General features: G+C 37.9%; 1 protein-coding gene across 1 annotated transcript in view; it reads left to right on the top strand.

The window, feature by feature from the left end:
* Positions 1-19,654, top strand: part of LOC124776615 (esterase E4-like) — a 122,729-nt gene that overhangs the window by 79,515 nt on the left and 23,560 nt on the right. The window contains exon 8 of the mRNA XM_047251700.1: positions 8,255-8,402. Coding sequence (XP_047107656.1) covers positions 8,255-8,402 — 148 coding nt within the window. The remainder of the gene's footprint in view (positions 1-8,254; positions 8,403-19,654) is intronic.

The following is a 19,654-nucleotide window of genomic DNA, read 5'->3' on the forward strand; positions in this document are numbered from 1 at the left end:
AGTGTTTAATAAAATTTGTGTACTGAAAACTGTAACTGTTCAATGGTGGAATCACAGTTTCGGTCATTTATATTTTGTTTCTTTGTTTTTAATAAGAGGTTTTTTAGCATTCTTTTTTGTATGTTCCATTTCTGCACATTCCCATGAAAGCCACTGCTAACGTTTAGGTTACTAAAGTTGAAAATGTGAGATAATAGCTGATTTTGAAATCTGTGCCTGTCAGGCTCATTGCATCCATATGCAGGTGTCCCAGAATTGCGCCTGACTGACAATTAAAATTGTAATGTCTTCAATGCATTCTAAAGCTGTTTGGAGTTTCTCCAAGCATGTAAGTGGCAAAACTGGGCTACTACTGCAATTCACTCACTACCTGTTGCAGAAACATTAATCATAATACAAATCTCTTCTGACAAAAAAAAAAAAGAATTCTTTCTATCTCATAGTTGCAGGATTGTATTTAGGATTTGCAGATGCCTTGACTGAACTTATGTTATGGGCCGTACCAAGAGAAATTTTGTGATAACAACCTGCAAAAATAACACTTGACAACAATTTTGGAATTAAAAGCATACAAAGCACCATTTAATATCTATTTTTCAATTTAACTTTTAGTATATAATTTGGGATTTAATGAACTGATGAGATTTTAAAAAATAAAAAATAAATAATTAAGATAACAGTGTTTAACATGGCATATTAACACCTCTATGAACAACTATGTTTTTGAAAAAGGAAACAAGAAGTTGAGAATCTTGTTTATGTGAACATCAGTCTTTCAGTTTTAAAAATAAAGTATTGTAACTATAAACAAACATTTTATGGCTAAAGCTATGTACAATGTTTAATATATTTCTTTATTTATAATGTGGGGGCTGGTGCCATCATCAGATCTCTAATTAAAATATAAGAATGAGAGATGTTTGTTTTACATTGTCAGGATACTAAAGGTAAAATATGAAAAGGTTAAAAAAATTATCAAAGTCACTTACCAAAACCTAGAAGTTAAATATTGTTTAGCCTCAGTTTGAATAAATCTTCTACCTAAGTGGGTCGTACAGAGAGACAAATGCTAGGGTGTAGTGATTGGAATAACAGAATGAAAAAAATTGATTCATTTGGTTGTAGGAAAACAATTGACTCATTTGGTTGTAGTTTTAGGCATAAGTTGAATTATAAATTCATTTTTTGAGTGACACCAGTCAATGTGAGCAAACAAATTAAAACTACCAGTTCAATTGGTTGTAGCTTTATTTGTAGGTTGAACTATGCAATCATTGTATTGAGTGAAACTAGTCTGCGGCAGCAACCAAATGAAATTGCTCGGTTCTGTCAGTTGTAGTTTTACATACCTGCAGGATTATTATTCATTTGGTCCTTTTGAGTGGAATCAGTCTGCAGGAGCAACCACATGAAAACAGTTGATATAGACTGTGCATTCAGTTCTGAGTGGAAACATTTGATCATTTTGCCATTGTTAAATCATTATTATTGATTGCACTCTGTTATGGCTTGTCATCACTGTGCCAATATGTAGTTTTTAGTTTGTTTTTTTCATCCATATTTATGAACAGGTGTTTTCTTAATAGTGAACTATGTCTCCAGATCAGGATGCAAAAATGCTCAGTGGTGTGGAAATGGAAGATATCACATGACTAGATAAAAAGTGATCTGCAAGATAAATTCAGTGCAATATACAGTATCTGCAAAGATGATATATGATATGGACTGTATTAAAGAAAATAAATGAATGATGACAAATATTTGTTGCAAAAAAATACTTCTGACACGAGACATTATATGCTTAAAAAGCAAGTTAAACAGTGACCAAAAATTTAAAAAAAATTGTATCTTATATGCTTTTTGTTCAAGCCATCTTAACATTTACCAAAAGAGAATTTTGTTGATGGGCACAAACCAGTAGGAAGAGAGAGTCAGATCTTGTATAAGTTTCAATATAAAAGTAATTGCTGATTTATTTAAACATAATAGTATAATGTCGCACTAGTTATAAGCCCTTTTAAAACAAATGAAAAGTCCACATTTAATGCAAGAAATATGAAAAATTAATATTTAAGTAAATGCACATCATATCCCACTATATGTAAACTGAAGTCAGAATAGATGGGAACCCCACTCATTATGGAAATATATTGGATCTAATGGCAACAAATAGACCTGAAATCTTTGAGGATGTTCACATCAAAACTGGTATCAGTGACCATAAAATGGTTGTGATAACAATGATTACCAAAGTACAAAGGACAACTAAAACAAGCTGAAAGATATATATATTCAGTAAACTAGATAAAAAATCAGTAGTGTCACATCTCAGTGAGGAACTTGGAACTTTTAGCACAGGTCAGGAGCATGTAGCGAAACTCTGGCACAAGTTTAAAGGAATAGTTGATCAGGCATTGCATAGATATGTGCCCAATAGAATAGTTCATAATTGGAGGGGACCTCCATGGTATACAGTCACTGTAAAGAAACTTCTAAAGAAACAGATATTACTGCATAACAGATATAAAACAAAGTGTAGGACTATAGATAGTGGGAGGCTGAATGAAATGCATTTGGCTGCCAAGAGAGCAATGCATGATGCCTTCAATGACTACCATAGCAGAATATTGTCAAGTGATCTTTCACAGAACCCAAAGAAATTCTGGTCATATGTAGAGGCTGTTAGTGGCACCAAAGCTAGTGTCCAGTGAATGAGACAGGAAATGAAATTGAGGGTGGCAAAGTAAAGGATGGAATGCCTCAATCCATTTGCAAATGTTCCTTTACAAAGGAAAACCCAGGAAAATTACCCCAATTTAATCCTCATGCCAATAAAAACATGGGTGAAATAAGTAGTGTCAGTGGTGTTGAAAAACAGCTGAAACTGTTAAAATTGAACAAAACTCCAGTGCCCGAAGGAATCCCTGTCAGATTCTATACTGAATTTGTGGCTGAGTTACACACATGTTCAAATTACTAGACTAATCAATTATTTTTGATACTCTTCAGTTTTCTGGTGTAAAAATAGGAGAGAAAAGTGTAATAATTGATTTTTTTAATGGTTTGATTGATGCCACAAAATTTCCCTTCCAAGCAACTCACAAATCACTTAATTTTTCACAGTTGGTAACATTTGTCATTTTCCCTCCAAATCTACATCTACTACATCTACATCTACATTTATACTCCGCAAGCCACCCAACAGTGTGTGGCGGAGGGCACTTTACGTGCCACTGTCATTACTTCCCTTTTCTGTTCCAGTCGCATATGGTTCGCAGGAAGAACGACTGCCGGAAAGCCTCCGTGCGCGCTCAAATCTCTCTAATTTTACATTCGTGATCTCCTCGGGAGGTATAAGTAGGGGGAAGCAATATATTCGATACCTCATCCAGAAATGCACCCTCTCGAAACCTGGCGAGCAAGCTACACCGCAATGCAGAGTGCCTCTCTTGCAGAGTCTGCCACTTGAGTTTGCTAAACATCTCCGTAATGCTATCATGGTTACCAAATAACCCTGTGATGAAATGCGCCGCTCTTCTTTGGATCTTCTCTATCTCCTCCGTCAACCCAGTCTGGTACGGATCCCACACTGATGAGCAATACTCGAGTATAGGTCGAACGAGTGTTTTGTAAGCCACCTCCTATGTTGATAGACTACATTTTCTAAGGACTCTCCCAATGAATCTCAACCTGGTACCCGCCTTACCAACAATTAATTTTATATGATCATTCCACTTCAAATCATTCCGTACACATACTCCCAGATATTTTACAGAAGTAACTGCTACCAGTGTTTGTTCCGCTATCATATAATCATACAATAAAGGATCCTTCTTTCTATGTATTCGCAATACATTACATTTGTCTATGTTAAGGGTCAGTTGCCACTCCCTGCACCAAGTGCCTATCCGCTGCAGATCTTCCTGCATTTTGCTACAATTTTCTAAGGCTGCAACTTCTCTGTATACTACAGCATCATCCGTGAAAAACCGCATGGAACTTCCGACACTATCTACTAGGTCATTTATATATATTGTGAAAAGCAATGGTCCCATAACACTCCCCTGTGGCACGCCAGAGGTTACTTTAATGTCTGTAGACGTCTCTCCATTGATAACAACATGGTGTGTTCTGTTTGCTAAAAACTCTTCAATCCAGCCACACAGCTGGTCTGATATTCCGTAGGCTCTTACTTTGTTTATCAGGCGACAGTGCGGAACTGTATCGAATGCCTTCTGGAAGTCAAGGAAAATAGCATCTACCTGGGAGCCTGTATCTAATATTTTCTGGGTCTCATGAACAAATAAAGTGAGTTGGGTCTCACACGATTGCTGTTTCCAGAATCCATGTTGATTCCTAAAGAGTAGATTCTGGGTTTCCAAAAACAACATGATACTCAAGCAAAGAACATGTTCTAAAATTCTACAACAGATCAACGTCAGAGATATAGGTCTATAGTTATGTGCATCTGCTCGATGACTCTTCTTGAATACGGACTACCTGTGCTATTTTCCAATCATTTGGAACCTTCCGTTCCTCTTGAGACTTGCGGTACACTACTGTTAGAAGGGGGGTTGGTGTTAGTTGTCTGAGTACATGTGTACATGCTTTGAAACTGTGTTTACAGTAATGCTTTACATTTCTGTGGTGTACTTCAGCTTGTTATTTATTCTATCAACTTCTTGCTACATTAACAAGACATTACATAGCTTGTGAACTTGCATGTTTTTAGCTATAGGAATAAATTGTGGAGTTTCCAAAGAAAGTGAGGTTATTGGGAAGGCAAAAGGTGTTTCACCTTGGAAAGTTTCAGCTGTGGTAGCACTTCTTGCTGAAAATGCTTATACACAGCAAGAAATTGCTGACAGAATGAGAATATCATGGAAAACTGTCAGCAGAATTGAACTTTCAGTGCAGAAAGGTGGTGAATACAAGCCAAACAGGAAAGGAAAATGTCGATGTGAAACAAAAATCAGTCCTAGAACAATGAGAAGACTTACAAACATGACAACAATGAACCATAAACTTTCTTCTTCAGTCATGAGCCATCAGCTGAAGGGTATGGATATTGAAGTTTCACCTGTGACAGTGAGGAGGGGGCTGTTTGAACGTGGTTTAAAGGCATGCCGACCGAGGAAAAAACAGAAAATCACACCTGCCATGAAAAACAAAAAACTGTACTGGGCTAAACAACTTCAGGAGTGGGCAAGTGAGGACAGGGCTAAGGTGTGTGCAATGATATGGTAAATTAAGTGGGCCTGATCTCTAAAGTTAGGAGTTTTGGATTGAAATTGTGATGTTTTATTGATACTGAAGAAATGCACATTTGAATTTTGTGCCTGTTGAGGTCTCCTATGCTGCTGTTCCCAACTTTTCTAGCTTGCACTTTTGTGCACATGCTTCAGTGATGAATCTGTATTCACTGTGATAGAAGAAAGCAGCCAGTATGTTCGCCGCAGACCTGAAGAACAGTTCAAAGATGAGTGTGTGCAGCAATGTGTGAAGCATAAAACTTCCGTTATGGTCTGGAGTGTGATGTCCATGATATCCTGGCAGATTACACATTGTTGAAGGGACAATGAGGCAAGAACAATATAAAGAAATCCTTGAAAAGGGAATAAATGAGAGGTTTCCTAATAAATATGCCATTTTGATGCATGATGGGGCACCTTACCACAAAGCCAAAAGTGTTTCTAAGTACTTGGAAGAAAAGCAACTCAAAGTGTTGCCCTGGCCAGGGAATAGCCCTGATATGAATCCAACTGAAAATTTATGGGCTATTGTGAAATGGAGGATAAGGAAATTTACAATAACCACCAAACAAGATCTCATGGAGAAACTAGAGGAAATCTGGTACCATTACAATGATATTAAAATGTCATGTGAAAAGTTAATAAAAACTATGCGAAACAGGATAAAAATGTTGATTAAGAACAAAGGCACACATACTAAGTGTTGAATGTACAAATATAATCTGTATGTGGATGTAAATGTGTAATGTTAAGTTTCTTTAGTCTAATAATTTGAACATGTCTGTAGCTATTCTTTTCTAACTATAATCTATCATAGATTCCTCAAATAAAAAACTGTGCTCAGTTCTTGGTAAAAGGCACAGGTCACATCCATCAACAAGAAGGATAGTAGAAGTGATCCACAAAACTACCATCCAACATCCTTGACACTAATCTGTTGTAGAATCTTAAAACATATTCTGAGCCCAAACATGATGAGGTGTCTTGAACAAAATGATGCCCTCAATGCCACCCTGCATGGATTCCAAAAACATCGATCATGTGAAACCCAACTCCCACTTTTCCCACATGACTTGCTGAAAACTTTGGATCAAGGCAACCAGGTACGTGCATTGTTTCTTGGTTCCCAAAAGCATTTGACTCAGTATCTTCACTTATTGTGAAGACCATAGCCATCGTATAGTGATTCATTTGTGATTTGTAGCTGACCACATTTTATGTTAAGACACTTACAGCACCATCTATTGGTAAAATTTTTGTTACATTTGGTTTTGTTCCATAGCGTTTTCCCCCTGTGTCAATAATATGCTGTTCAAAATTGATATCATTCTGAACAGTGGTTCTCTTTCTCCAGAGTTTTGAAACTGGAACTTTAGTAGTGGTTACCATAAATATGAGATATGGCACACCAATAGGTATATAAAACATAAAACCACACATGTATTCGAATGGAACATTAAGTCAAAGTTTCAAATCAAATGGTGGAGAACTTTTGGTTATTTACAAGTTTGTACAAATGAACCTTTATATTTTTATTTATATAGATTAATATATTTTAAAAGCCAGATCCATCTCACAATAGGACTAGTAACTTGCCTCAGAGGCACATTGGTTACAACGCAGCCAGCGGCAGCTCTGCTGTCCCAGCAAGTGCCAGGTGTGACCCAGCAATACCATAGGAGAATGTGCCACAGTCAGTACACTTTATACCAGAAACTATCAAAAAATTTCAAAAGCCAGTAGGGAGTTAATATATGAACAAAAATTTAAAAAACTGAAAATATAATATAATTGGATAGTTAAAAAATGTTCTGTTCACCAAGCAGCAGCAGGAGTTAAAATGTATAAAGATAAAAGAAATGTGCGAGCTTTCAGAGCCAGTGGCTCCTTCACCTTGCAGAAGGATGGAATGGGAAGGAAGAGGGATGAAGGAAAAGGCTGGTGAGGTTTAGGAAATGGGAAAAGCTTGGAAAAGTTTCCCAGAACCCAGGTCTGGGGATACTTACTGATAAGTTGTCCAGAAATCAGATCATGGGAGACTTACTTATAAGTCTCCTTTGACCCAGGTTTCTGGATGACTTTTCCAAACTCTTCCCATTTTATAATCCTCACCAGTTCTTTTCCTTCATATATCTTCCTTCCCCTTCAGTGCTTCTGCCAGATGAAGGAGCCACTGGCTCTCAAAGCTTGCATATTTCTGTAACCTTTAGGTGTGTTTTCTCCTGCTACCACTTGGTGAGCAGAATTTTTTTTTTAATCTATACAATTATGAGTAATGTCATTCTGTTTGTTCCAAATTGCTTGTGAATTTCTTGAGTTGAGGATAAAAATTTCAAAGTCTTCCAGTATTTTTAATCTTGTCCTGTAGGCTCTATGCAGCACTTTCACACTTGCACTGGTGTGAACTAACCTATACTTACACTTTTTTTAGGTGTGACATCACGGTCCACCATTCCCATCATAGAATTGCTTTGATCTTGTAATGTATTTCTTCCCACTCCATCTTATATAAAACTTAACACAATTGTTATAGTTTATTTTATATGTTCTTGAGTCACAGTATTTGCTGGCTGAAGAATGCTTGTTCTGCTAACTGTTGAAGCACCAACCAGATCTCTTTCTGATGTTTTGTTGCTTTAATCCTGTTTTAATGTCTCTAACTGAATTGACGAAGGTAGCATCCAATTGCTGCAGATAAATTTTATGAGTAGAAGAATGTGTATTACTAGTTTGCCTTCTAAGTACTTGTAAGAAACTACTTTTTTTGGCCTGTAGATGTTTAATTTTGTAAAACTTTTTACATCCTAAATAAGCATTATAAACAATAAGTGTATATCCAATGTTTGCTTATAGTAGATTTTATACATCTGATACCACTGAGAGCAGGGAACACATTTATAGCCTCCAGTATTTCTTCAGAAATAAATATCATAAATACCTAGTGAATCTTATATATTCTCTACTCTCTGCTTCATGTATTAAATTTGTTTTCTTTTTTGCAGTTTTATTCTGACATTATTATAAACTATCCTGTGTATAGTACAGTCAAAATAATGTCACAGCTGAACACAGCACCTGTCTATTATTACCACTTTACTTACCAGGGCAGATATAGCTGGACATACATACCAGGCACACAGACTCCTGATGGTAAGTGTCTTCTCCATGGTGTTACAATGTCCCATTTCAAACAGGGCTGCACAGTATTGTTAAAATATAATTTGCTGTTTAAACTGATGGCTTAGACCTTCAGTACCTTGCTTTTACTACTGTCAGAGTAGAAAATCTTTTTAAGAGCAGTGGTACTGTGATACAGTGGCAGGATGGCTTGGAGGGGGTGAGTGATTCCGTACCAGAGATGGATGCAGTTGCAGTAGAAGAAGGTAGTCTGTCAATACAAATGCCCTTTAGTGTTTATTATGTCCAGTTTTTCAGTCTTCTTGGCCATATGTCTTGATCTCTAGAACCTCAGCAAGTATCATAAATATGCTGCCACAGCATCTCGCAGCACAGCTGTCATCACAGCACCATCCTTGTCAGTGGCTGTATATATCAATCACCTACCGTGCTACGTCAGGCCCAGTGGATGTCTCATGTAATCCATCCTGTAGCAGACATGGCCAAGGTGCCTGCTGTTGTTGCAGTGAAAGTAGCCATGTGATGGTAGGTTCCTGAATCAGCTGTGGCTGGCTGTGTCAGTGCAGGATGGGGATAATCTTACTTCAAGTCCCAGAACATGAGAAGCTGGCTGGATCCCAGTAAATAGACCCACGGTAGTGGGGCTGTCAAGAGCCTGGGTTTTCAAAAGGCAGTTGACAGTTTGAGGCCCAGTGATGATGTTGATAGTTGAGTCATTGGTATGTCATCATCTCCGTAGCAGCATGTGTCACAGGCTGGGTGTCATAATTCAGTCCAGCTGTCTAATGGTGACTAGCCACTGTCAGGAGGCTGGTTACTCAGAAGAGGTAGCACTGTCACATTTTTCTGAGGTGTGGAGGATTCTTGAAGGGCAATCAAAGTCTGAGAAGTTGGTCATTGCCTTTTGGAAATAGATCAGAGCACAGAAGTGGCTTGCAGCAGAGGGTGTTGTGTGCATGGGTCACTGACATCAATGGCCAGTGTCCAGAGCATGGCACTGCAGCTACAGGCACCATTTGATTCATTATGTTCTAGCCTTCTTAGTTGAATTTGTCCTTTCAAATACCAGCTTGAAAGTGAACTGCAACAGAAGCACTAGAATATTTATGTTTATATACATTTTGTGTCCTGTTTTGAGTTCTGCTAGCACTCTGGTTAGGAATGGAATTTGGGCAACTTTACACTTGAGCTGGTAGTAAGCAAAACATATTATGACTAGAATTATGTAGCAGCTGAGATTTCAGTTCCCAATGTTTTCAGTTGGTGGTGGTGTTCTGTACAGTACCTTTTCACGTCATAAAAAGTAGTACCTGTTATGGTTAGAATTATCTTTTCCTTTGTTCTGCACTAGAGGGCTGGAACAGGAATTGCTACCCCTCATCCTAAATTAGATTTGTACTGTGTACATTTATATACTTTTCTCTCTGCTGCTCGATGTCCCCCTTTAGTAGGTATTAGTAGGTATTAGCAGCCTCTCTGGGGTTACTTGAAATGGACGAGTATGCCCTATGTGGAGTGCTGTGGGGTTTATTGGGAGTTGTAATTTAACATTAACAGGTGACTGTCATTTCTACTACTTGGTAGGGTCCTTGGTGATGTGAAAGAAACTTTTTTGCCTTCCCCTTCCATTTCATCATTTTAACTTGGTGCCCTTAATCTTTTTGAGAATTGTTGAACTGATTACATATCTTCTCCTGGAGGGGCTTTGCATAGCTCAGAAGAAGGTGACATTGTTTAACCAAAATAACCTCATATGGGGACATGCTGATATTGTCATGAACCTTAATTATATGCCAATATCATCGAAAGAAGTAGGCTGTCACAGTCGTTATGGTGACTATTGACATAGTAACTCAAGATTTTTCCTATTGTCCTAGTTCATCCATTTGCTTGTGGCACTAACACACTAGTCCTGTGATCCTTAATGCACAATAGTTGACACACCTACCTTATTAAGTCTGACAAAAATTCATGGCTTGGTTTGTTGCTACTGCCTCAGGTGTCCCAAACTTTATTATCCACTAATTATGGGGGGAAACCAAATTAGAAGGTTCAAAAACTCCGATTTTTTTAATGCATAAATCATTAGCTTAACTATCCAAGAATAAATATGCTGTCAAAATTTCAAAGCAAAATTCTCATTTGTTTAGATTTTATGAGCATAAAACTGCATGCGCATCTTCCAACATATGAAGATTTATCAAGCGATGAGATACCGGAGAGATGTTTCGGTAGCCACACACAAGATGCAAATGAAAGTTTTAATTCCACTATTAGGCCATTGGCTCCTAAACACTTGCACTCCAGACTAAAAGTCATAGAATTGGCTTTGTATTTAGCAGCGAGATTATTCAATGAGGGAAAGTCATCCCTTCTGATGGTCATGAATGAGTTAGGAATTGTAGTAGGCATGCAAAGCTTCAATTATGGTGAACAAATGGATAACCAGCATGTGAGCTGGCAGAATCAACATATTTCATTGGAATCAAAGGAAGATTGGAAAGCTTGTAAAGCACTACCACAAGTGCGAAACGAAGCTTATGGGGAAGGAGAAGGATTAGTATATGGTGCTGGAATCCCTTATTAATCGGTAAGCATTTTACGTTATTGTTAACTTCCTTGAATTTCTAGTTTCACATTTGCGTGCAGTCTAACTCAAAAAGTATACTACTGATCATTGTGAAAACTGACGGTAAAATTACAAATTATATGAACCAAGTTGTGAGATGATATCATGATTTTAAGGGTATTTTTCTTTGCATGAGTAGAGAAAAAAATTCACCTGCATTGAGGTTCATATTCTTAGAAAATAAATTATTAATGTAAAATCAAAACCTTTTTGATTTCAGATGAAAATCGGAATGTCTGCACTGCACGCAATTTGAGAATTATACTCACAACCTTCAGCGGAAATCACAGAATTTGATTAAATCCTAATTAATTCTTCCCACCCAAAAAATCAGTGTCAAACAGCTTCCTAATGTGGTTCCCCCCCCCCCCCCCCCCCCTTAACCATTGCTTGTGCCATTGTTTCTGGTTGCTGGTCTGGTATTGTGATCATGACACAAAATGTGAAAAATGATCAATTATTGTTAGTGCATAATGGTTCCGCGCTGGTGTTTGAGCAAATGGTTCGATTAAGTCCATGCCAATTATCTGAAATAGTTTATCTGCCTCTGGTGATATCTGTAATACAAATTTTTGCTTTCTAAGCTGTGCTCTTTGTGCCCATGGGATACAATTTTTTACATATTGTTCTACATGTTGCTTATATGTCTTCCACCAATAGTTTTCTGCAACCCATCACTCTGTGGCTCAGTGGCCACTGTGTCTGCCTAAAACGGAATCATGTGCTGACTCAGCAGTTTGTTTCATAATTTTGCTGGTGCCACAAGGCACTGAACACATCTTTTCTTTCTAGATAGCAAATCACCTGAATTGCTGAATTTTGGTTTCTTCACGAAGTGCTAACAATCTATGTTAGCAAATTGTTCTTTCTGTCATTCACCTGTGTTTACATTATCACATTCCATGGTGAGTACTTTCCAATTTAGTCTGTCTGCATTCCATGTGATTTACCTAGTTGATACTTCAAAATAAAATTGCCTTAGTCTTAATGCCCATCTGGCTGGATCTGTAATTCCCATTAGCCATTTTAATGTCAAGTGATCATTTATTGTCTTACAGTACAGTCTGTACAACCAACAGTGGAGATAAGTGACTCCATATATTTCCTTTTATTTAGCTGAATATTTTTTTCAGCCTTATTGAGTTGTCTTTATTAATTTGCTATTGAATGTTTTTCTTTTTTTTCCCCCATGTAATACTTGACTTAGGACGCAATCCAAGGCATGATTCCAATTGCTATTTTGCACTCCAGAGAACACTGAAATTTCTTTCCATGTTTTAGTAATTGTGTGAGGAGTTTTATGAGTTCAGTGAATTTCAGAATGAATTTTCTATGAGAATTAGCTATGTCTAAAAAGACTGCAATTATTTTTCTATAGTGGGTGTTGAGCTATTTCTCACAGCTTTAACCATTTGCAGATTGGTACACACTACATCCTGACCTATAATATGACCCAAGTAATGGATATCCTGTTATACAAAATGGCACTTTTGCAGGCTGAATGTTTGTCATGAATCTAAGACACTGCATAAAGATATCAAGTGCTCATGGATATCTTTGGAGAACAGAATGATGATGTCTAAATATACCATGTTTGCTTTTTGTTTTACTGCTTGTGATACCCCATCTACAAGATGTTGGAATATTGTTGGTGCATTTTTTAATCAAATGGCATTGACAGTGCTGGTGGTGATCAGAGGGAACTGTGAATGTCATTTTTGGTGATGGTGTTAATTGTAACTGATGGTAACCTCTTCATAAATCCATAGTTCTAAGATAATGACATTGGCCCAAATTATCTGAGATCTTCGTTATATTAGACCTGGGGGAGATATCTGTGACTGTCTGTTGGTTCAAATACTGTTAGTCAGAACAAAACCTGTACACTTTGCCGTGTGATGATCTCTTTCGTATGATTACCCCGATTGCTTGTACTCTTTTCTGTGAACCCATCACAAAGTTGTTGATATATAAACTCTTCCACAACAGGCTGTAAATGGTACACACCTTGATAAGATTCCTTATACACGGTGATTCATTCCCAGTGGAAATACTATGTTCAGTTAGTGGCATGGCAGGCCATGGTCCAGGACAATCAAATAATTCAGTGTATTTTTCTAACAACCTCTCCTTATCTACTGTATCATGTCCCTCTCAATGTGGTACCTTCCCATCAGTGTGGCTGAACTGATACTGTTCCAGTGTCATATAGATTGTTGTGGAATCTGTATTCACTTCATCCTCACCCAGTGCTTCTAAGCTGGCTGTCAAAGCACCATGAAATAACATTACTTCATTGGAACTAAACGTATGTATACTTACAGGTACAGCCTGGCTTCCACTGACTTCTTGTACATAGGACAACTACTTACAAAATGTTGTGCTTGATCCAACTCCTTGTGCTCTGGCAAGGGCTAAATGATATGTAGAGAATTAACCAGCAAATCTGCTCCTAGTCTCTGTATGTTCATCTTCTTCTATGTTCACACACATCAGTATCCCTGTACAACCTGGTACAAGATCCTGTAATTTGAATTTAAGGGACAAAGTATGTAAGTTAGGTGGCCATCCCTGGCCTAGGGGCAATTCTTGTGACAATGTGGATTTTTCAGCCATAAAACCAAGATGAAACAATGTTCTATCTAGCTCTGCCGGCTGCTTTTCTAAGTCAACTTTGGCAAGATGTTCAGTCAGGAAATCTAAACCAAGTATGACATTGTATCTATTATCAACTATAGGGAGTACTTCTGCATAAACTTGGAAGTTATTTACTTACAATCAGAATCCCAGAACATTGCCAAACCAAATGAATGAATGTTAACTCCACCTACACCACTTAACCTCCAATGTGCTGGATTCAATTTTGCTTTACCCGGTATACCTCTACTTGCCATAGATACTTGTGACCCTCTTATCTAATATAAACTTGTGCAATTTTCCTCTCGCATAGTTGGTCAGAGAGTCAACCAGTGATTCTGCACAAAGGTGTTTGATGCTTGGGCAGATTTAAAAATTTTGCACCACTAGGCGCACCAAATTATATGCCCCCCCTCCCCCCCCCCCCAAAAAAAAGCTGGTTTTAAATAGTAACTATTACCCGATCACTTCACAATTGCTGTTTTGCGTGGGAGTGCTGTGAACTGTTTCCGTACTCTGCTATTCATTGTTCTGAAGGAGGCGTCAGTGGTCTAGTCGCACTCAATCAAAATGTAATATGGTTCCTGAACTGTACTTGGTGCACAGCAGTGGATAAAACAAACTTAAAACTGCATTGTGTTTACACATTCTTCTGTCAAAAGTCAACAGAAATGAACACAAGGAAAATAACTTTTCTTTTATGGCCTAAATATTCAGCACAGTGTGTAGGAGACAATGGATTTTTGTTATACATTCACCTTAAATATGTCCTTTTACACGAAACCATTGAAAATGAAAATAAATAAGTTGTGTTATGATCTAAAAATTGAAGCAAATGTGTCATAATTTAGAAATTAATATATACTTTTACAGAGATGCATTCAAATGTAAAATTAAACTGTCATTTTACGATCAAATAATTTGAATGTGTGGCACATGAAGAAAACACATTCGGTATTAATACATGAATCTATAGGAAAGTGTAAGAAATGAAAATGAAATAGAGATTTCAGTGCACAAACTAACAGCTAAATATGGACAAACAAACACAGAACTGGATTTGCTATTGCATAATTTTACAGACAAGTGTGGAAAAATCAAATTTGTTTTATAATCTAATAGTTAATGTGTAAAGCATTAGAGTCAGTGTAGCTATATGCTGCATAATAAGTGTACACCACACCTGTAATCCATGTAAGGGCTGAACAGTTTTGTACTGGAGCTACTGCTCTCACCATAGCTCTTTCTAATGGTATTAGCAAAGCTTTTACATATTTATTGACAGAACTGAGCTTATTTATTAACACTTTTTCATCTGAGAATTCTCTCCGATAACATATATTTCTGCAATAACTATACATTTCAGCAGACACCAAGAATAAGCATCAGTTGTAATATAATGCAGTATCAGTATGACTTGACTGTACAGCGCCAAGCAGCCTGGGTCATCCAGGTATCGTTTAGTACTGTCGGGCGCCTTCGGTCATGTCTGCACATAAACGAGGTTTAGTTCCACTACCAATGAAGCCATTAGCATCAAGGACAGGTATGAGTACACTGGAATGTGACCTTTTCCTCCTTTCCTCACTTAGGCTTCCCAATGCTGTGTGCATTTCTATGTAGCTTCCCACTCCTGAGCTACATTATCCAGCACATGCTTAATCACACCCCAAGCAAAAACCTCTTTAGACATTTTGCCCACTTACCACCACTACAAGTACACAGTGTACCTAAAATAAGAAGGAAGAAAAAAGGATAAGAAAAAACAACCATAAATGCCAAAAGCAAAATTCTAAAGTCGGCACTTACTTATACTGCTGCATAGAACATCCCTGCTGCAGAACCTGTTCCATTGCTCTCTTTCATTGATAACCCATCTGAATCTTCACTAGTTTCTTCTGATACCAAAAGTGTTAGGATGGCTTGAAGTGGATGAGTGATTGTCTAGCAGATCACAAAATATTGCTGCAGAAGTTGGAGCATTATGGAATACAGGGAGTAGCTCACAATTGGTTCACCTCTTATTTTAAGAACAGACAGCAAACCCGCAGTATTGAGAATGGCCGTGATATGAGTTCTGGGTGGGGCATAATTAAATGGGGGTTGCCTGAGGGATCAATGTTGGGGCCACTGCTGTTCCCTATTTATATAAATAATATGCCTAGTCATTCAAAAATATTTCTGTTTGATGACGACACTAGCTTGGTAGTAGAGAGTGTTGTGTGCAACATTGGCACTGTTTTAAATAGTGCAATTCAAGACATAAGTTCATGGCTTGTAAAAATAAACTATTGCAAAATCACAATAAGAATCAGCTTTTACAGTGTCTAACACACAATTCAACAAAACCTGATGTTTTAATTACACAGAATGGGCATATGATTAATGAGAATGAACAGTTAAAATTTCTAGGTGTTCAGATAGATAGTAAATTGTCATGGAAAACCCATGTTCAGGATCTTATTCAAAGACTTAATGCTGCCATTTTCACTATTAGAACAATATCTGAAGTAAGTGATCGTTCGATACAAAAAGTAGTCCACTTTGCTTATTTTCATTTGTTTATGATGCATGGTATTATATTTTGGCGTAACTCTTCCCATTCTCAAGGTGTATTTTTGGCTCAGAAATGGGCACTTCAGGCAGTAAGTGGTATAAGACTGCGATCCTCTTGTCAACTCCTGTTCATTACTTTGGGTATTCTGACACTATCAATCAATCAATCTCTTTATTCATCCATTAACAATATACATTGGCCTCTCAATATATATATATTCTTTAATGTCATTTCTTGTTAACAATATCAGCTTATTCCCAAGAATTATCTGCTCTCACTCGTTAATACTAGGCAGAAGTTCAGTCTGCATTTGGATCACACCTCCTTGACTCTTGTGCAGAAAGGCATGCAGTATTCTGCTGTATCCATTTTCAATAAGCTACCACAAGATTTCAAAAAAATATTATCAGCAATCCATGCACTTTCATACCTAAGCTGAAGATTTTCCTCATTCTTTCTATGAGTTCCTTGAAAAATTAAGCTGATTCCTGTGTTACATTATTGATTGTGTTTATGTCAAATTGTAGCTTGTGGTCTTTTTAGAATTCATAAACATTTTTATTTTATTTAGAATTACATTTCTGTTGTAATTTCATGTACTGAAATGTTCCATGACTATGGAGATTTCCTGCTCACTTTGGTCCTATGGAACTAGACGTGTGAAACAAAATATAAAATAAAAAGATGGACGTGGATGCAGCAGAAGAAGCCCCATAGATAAAAATGCCATTTATTATTATGTACAGTCATTCACTCTTCTTATCCATAGTTCTTGATATCTGAGATTCTGGCCAGTGTCTCCTGTGCAGTTGTCCCCACAGCACTGTCCATATTAGAGGCAATGTATAGCAAGTGCCCACTAATCCTCCTTCAGGTCCATCATGGACAACTCGTGTAACTGAGTCTGTAACAGACTCAGGCATGACAACCGTTGTTATCGTGGTGAAGGCGGCCAAGAGACGCAAAGCCCCAAACTCTGCACCACTGGATGGCTATGTTTGGCAGCATCAGGGCAGCAGTTGAGCGTTTGAGGCCTGAGACAGTGTTGGCAGCCACATCATAGGTAGTACATTGTTGTTTCCATGGCAGAGTTTGACACAGAGTGGATGTCAAACATAGACTGACTATCCAATGACGACTGGATGGCTCCTTAAAGGGGCAGGGGCGGGGGAGGGGGAGGGGGAGGAAGGGATGATAAATACTGCTGCAGGAAGCGGATTATGTGTAAGAGGTAGCCCAACCACATTCTTCCATCATGTGGGGCCACATTCTTCCATCATGTGGGAGCATCTCAAAGGGTAGTCAGTCTCCAAGAACTTGGTTATTGTCTTGCAGAATTAAGTCAGAGCACAGAAGTGACTCACAGCTGAGAGCACTGTGTCAACATAGGTCATAGAGCTTGGCATCCAGTGCCCAGAATGTGTCACTGTGGTTAGAGGCATTGTCTGATTCATTGCAGTATGAACAGGAGGAGAAAACTCATATCCTTTCCCAAATGGATTGAGACAGGAAGATGCACTGCCACTGGTTAATCTTACCATGGAGAAACCGTAAGCCAGCAAAGCTGAAGAGTGCAATGGGCTATGAATGGAAAGTGGCATGTTTCAGACATTTTCTGATGCCTACACTGTGGCATTAGTGAGAGTGAACATGATCTTGGGGAGATTTACAAAAGAGTTACCACAGCAGTAAGCAAGGCAGGACTACCCATCAACAATTTAAAAAAAAAGAATATATCAAGTAGGCAGAACTAAAACAAATAATATGCAAGTAGGCAGAACTAAATCAAATAATGTAAATTCTAGCTTGGAATATCAACAGTGTTAGGAAAAAGATAGAGTGCTACTCATCATAAATGATGACATGTTAAGATGCAGAGGGACAAAACAAAAAGACTGTTACATATTTTGATTTTGGCCAAAGCCTTCTTCACAAAAGAAAATATATGTCAGTGTTCATGTGTGTTTTCTTTTCTAAAGGAGACTTTGCCGAAAGCTTTGTTGTGCCTGTCTGCAACTCAGTGTGTCATCTTTATGGTGAGTAGCAATCTGTCCTTCTCCTAATATTGCTGTTAACCAGAACTAAATATGCACAGGAGCACTTCACAGTTGATGAAAACATGTTCATGTCTGTTGATCAGTTCATGTACCTGGGAAAGTACAGTTGTTATGATCAGATACGCATAAAGGTAAATGAAAGAATTTCTGCTGGCTCCAGATGTCAATGTGCTCTCAGAGATATGTTTAGATCAGAAGCCACATCACTTTCTGTGAAAATGAAGATCTACAATCCCACCATTTGCCAACTTGCCCTCTGTAGTTCAGGAAGCTGGACAGTAACTAAAAGGGAGATATACAAGTTTGTGACATTTGAAAGAAAGCAATGAGAAGAAACTGGGGCCCAGTAAGAGAGAGATATACTTGGTAAGCAAGAAAGAATAATGAAATGTATGAGCTCATGAACCACCCCAAAGTTTTACTGTATCAAAAGAGGACACAACTCCAGTGGGCAGCTCACATAATCTGTATGCTGGAGATCCAACTTCCTAAGCAAGCTTTCATTGCCCACATTACAACAGAAAGACCACATGTTAGACCAAGAAACAGATGGTAAGGTAACATAAGGATGGATGTGGAAGCTTTGAATGTAATCAGCTGAGAGGAAACACCAACAGTCAGAATACAGTGGAGACTGATTGCTGATGCAGTACATACTCTACAGTGCTGGTAACTGATGGACAAGTAACGCACCTATTTGTGTAGTGATGGTGTTATGCAGTCTCCTAAAATTATCTATGGCTATTTATAGAGGGCATGGCCAAAGAGAAATACGTAAAGTTTCTGGTTACGTACCATAAGTTATTGATGTTTTGTTTTATTTCATGAGATAACACACTGTTGCGGAGAGAATAACTCCTCCTTATATGGAAATGAAATGTGGATGATAAGCACCACAGAGGAGAGAAGAGCTGAAGATTTTGAAATTAGACATTCTAGAGGAATGATAACCATCAAAGGGTAGAGTGGGTAACTAATGAAGATGTACTGTATCCAGTTGGAGAGTAAATAGATCTTTGGCACAACTTGGCTAAAAGAAGTAATATATTGACACTATAGATCCTGAAGCACCAAGGGACAATTATTTGCTAATGGAGGGAAGGGCATGTGTGAGTGTTTAGGGGAAAGTGGATCTCAAGTTTTAGAGGGAGGCCAAGACCTGAATACAGTAAATAGGATTGAGGGATGTACGTTGCAGTACTTATGCAAAGATGAGAGAAAGCATCACACAGTCTTTGAACTGAACACCTCAATGATTTCACAGCTTTCGTGAAAGTGCCTGAAGCAGAAAATGTATGAAGTGTCATAAATGTTGTTAATGGAAATTCGTTTTCTACCAGGCATGACTTTATTCAGGCATATAATTTTTATCTTATAGTAATAC

This window comes from Schistocerca piceifrons, chromosome 2, assembly GCF_021461385.2.
Source record: "Schistocerca piceifrons isolate TAMUIC-IGC-003096 chromosome 2, iqSchPice1.1, whole genome shotgun sequence".
NCBI classification, from domain to species: domain Eukaryota; kingdom Metazoa; phylum Arthropoda; class Insecta; order Orthoptera; family Acrididae; genus Schistocerca; species Schistocerca piceifrons.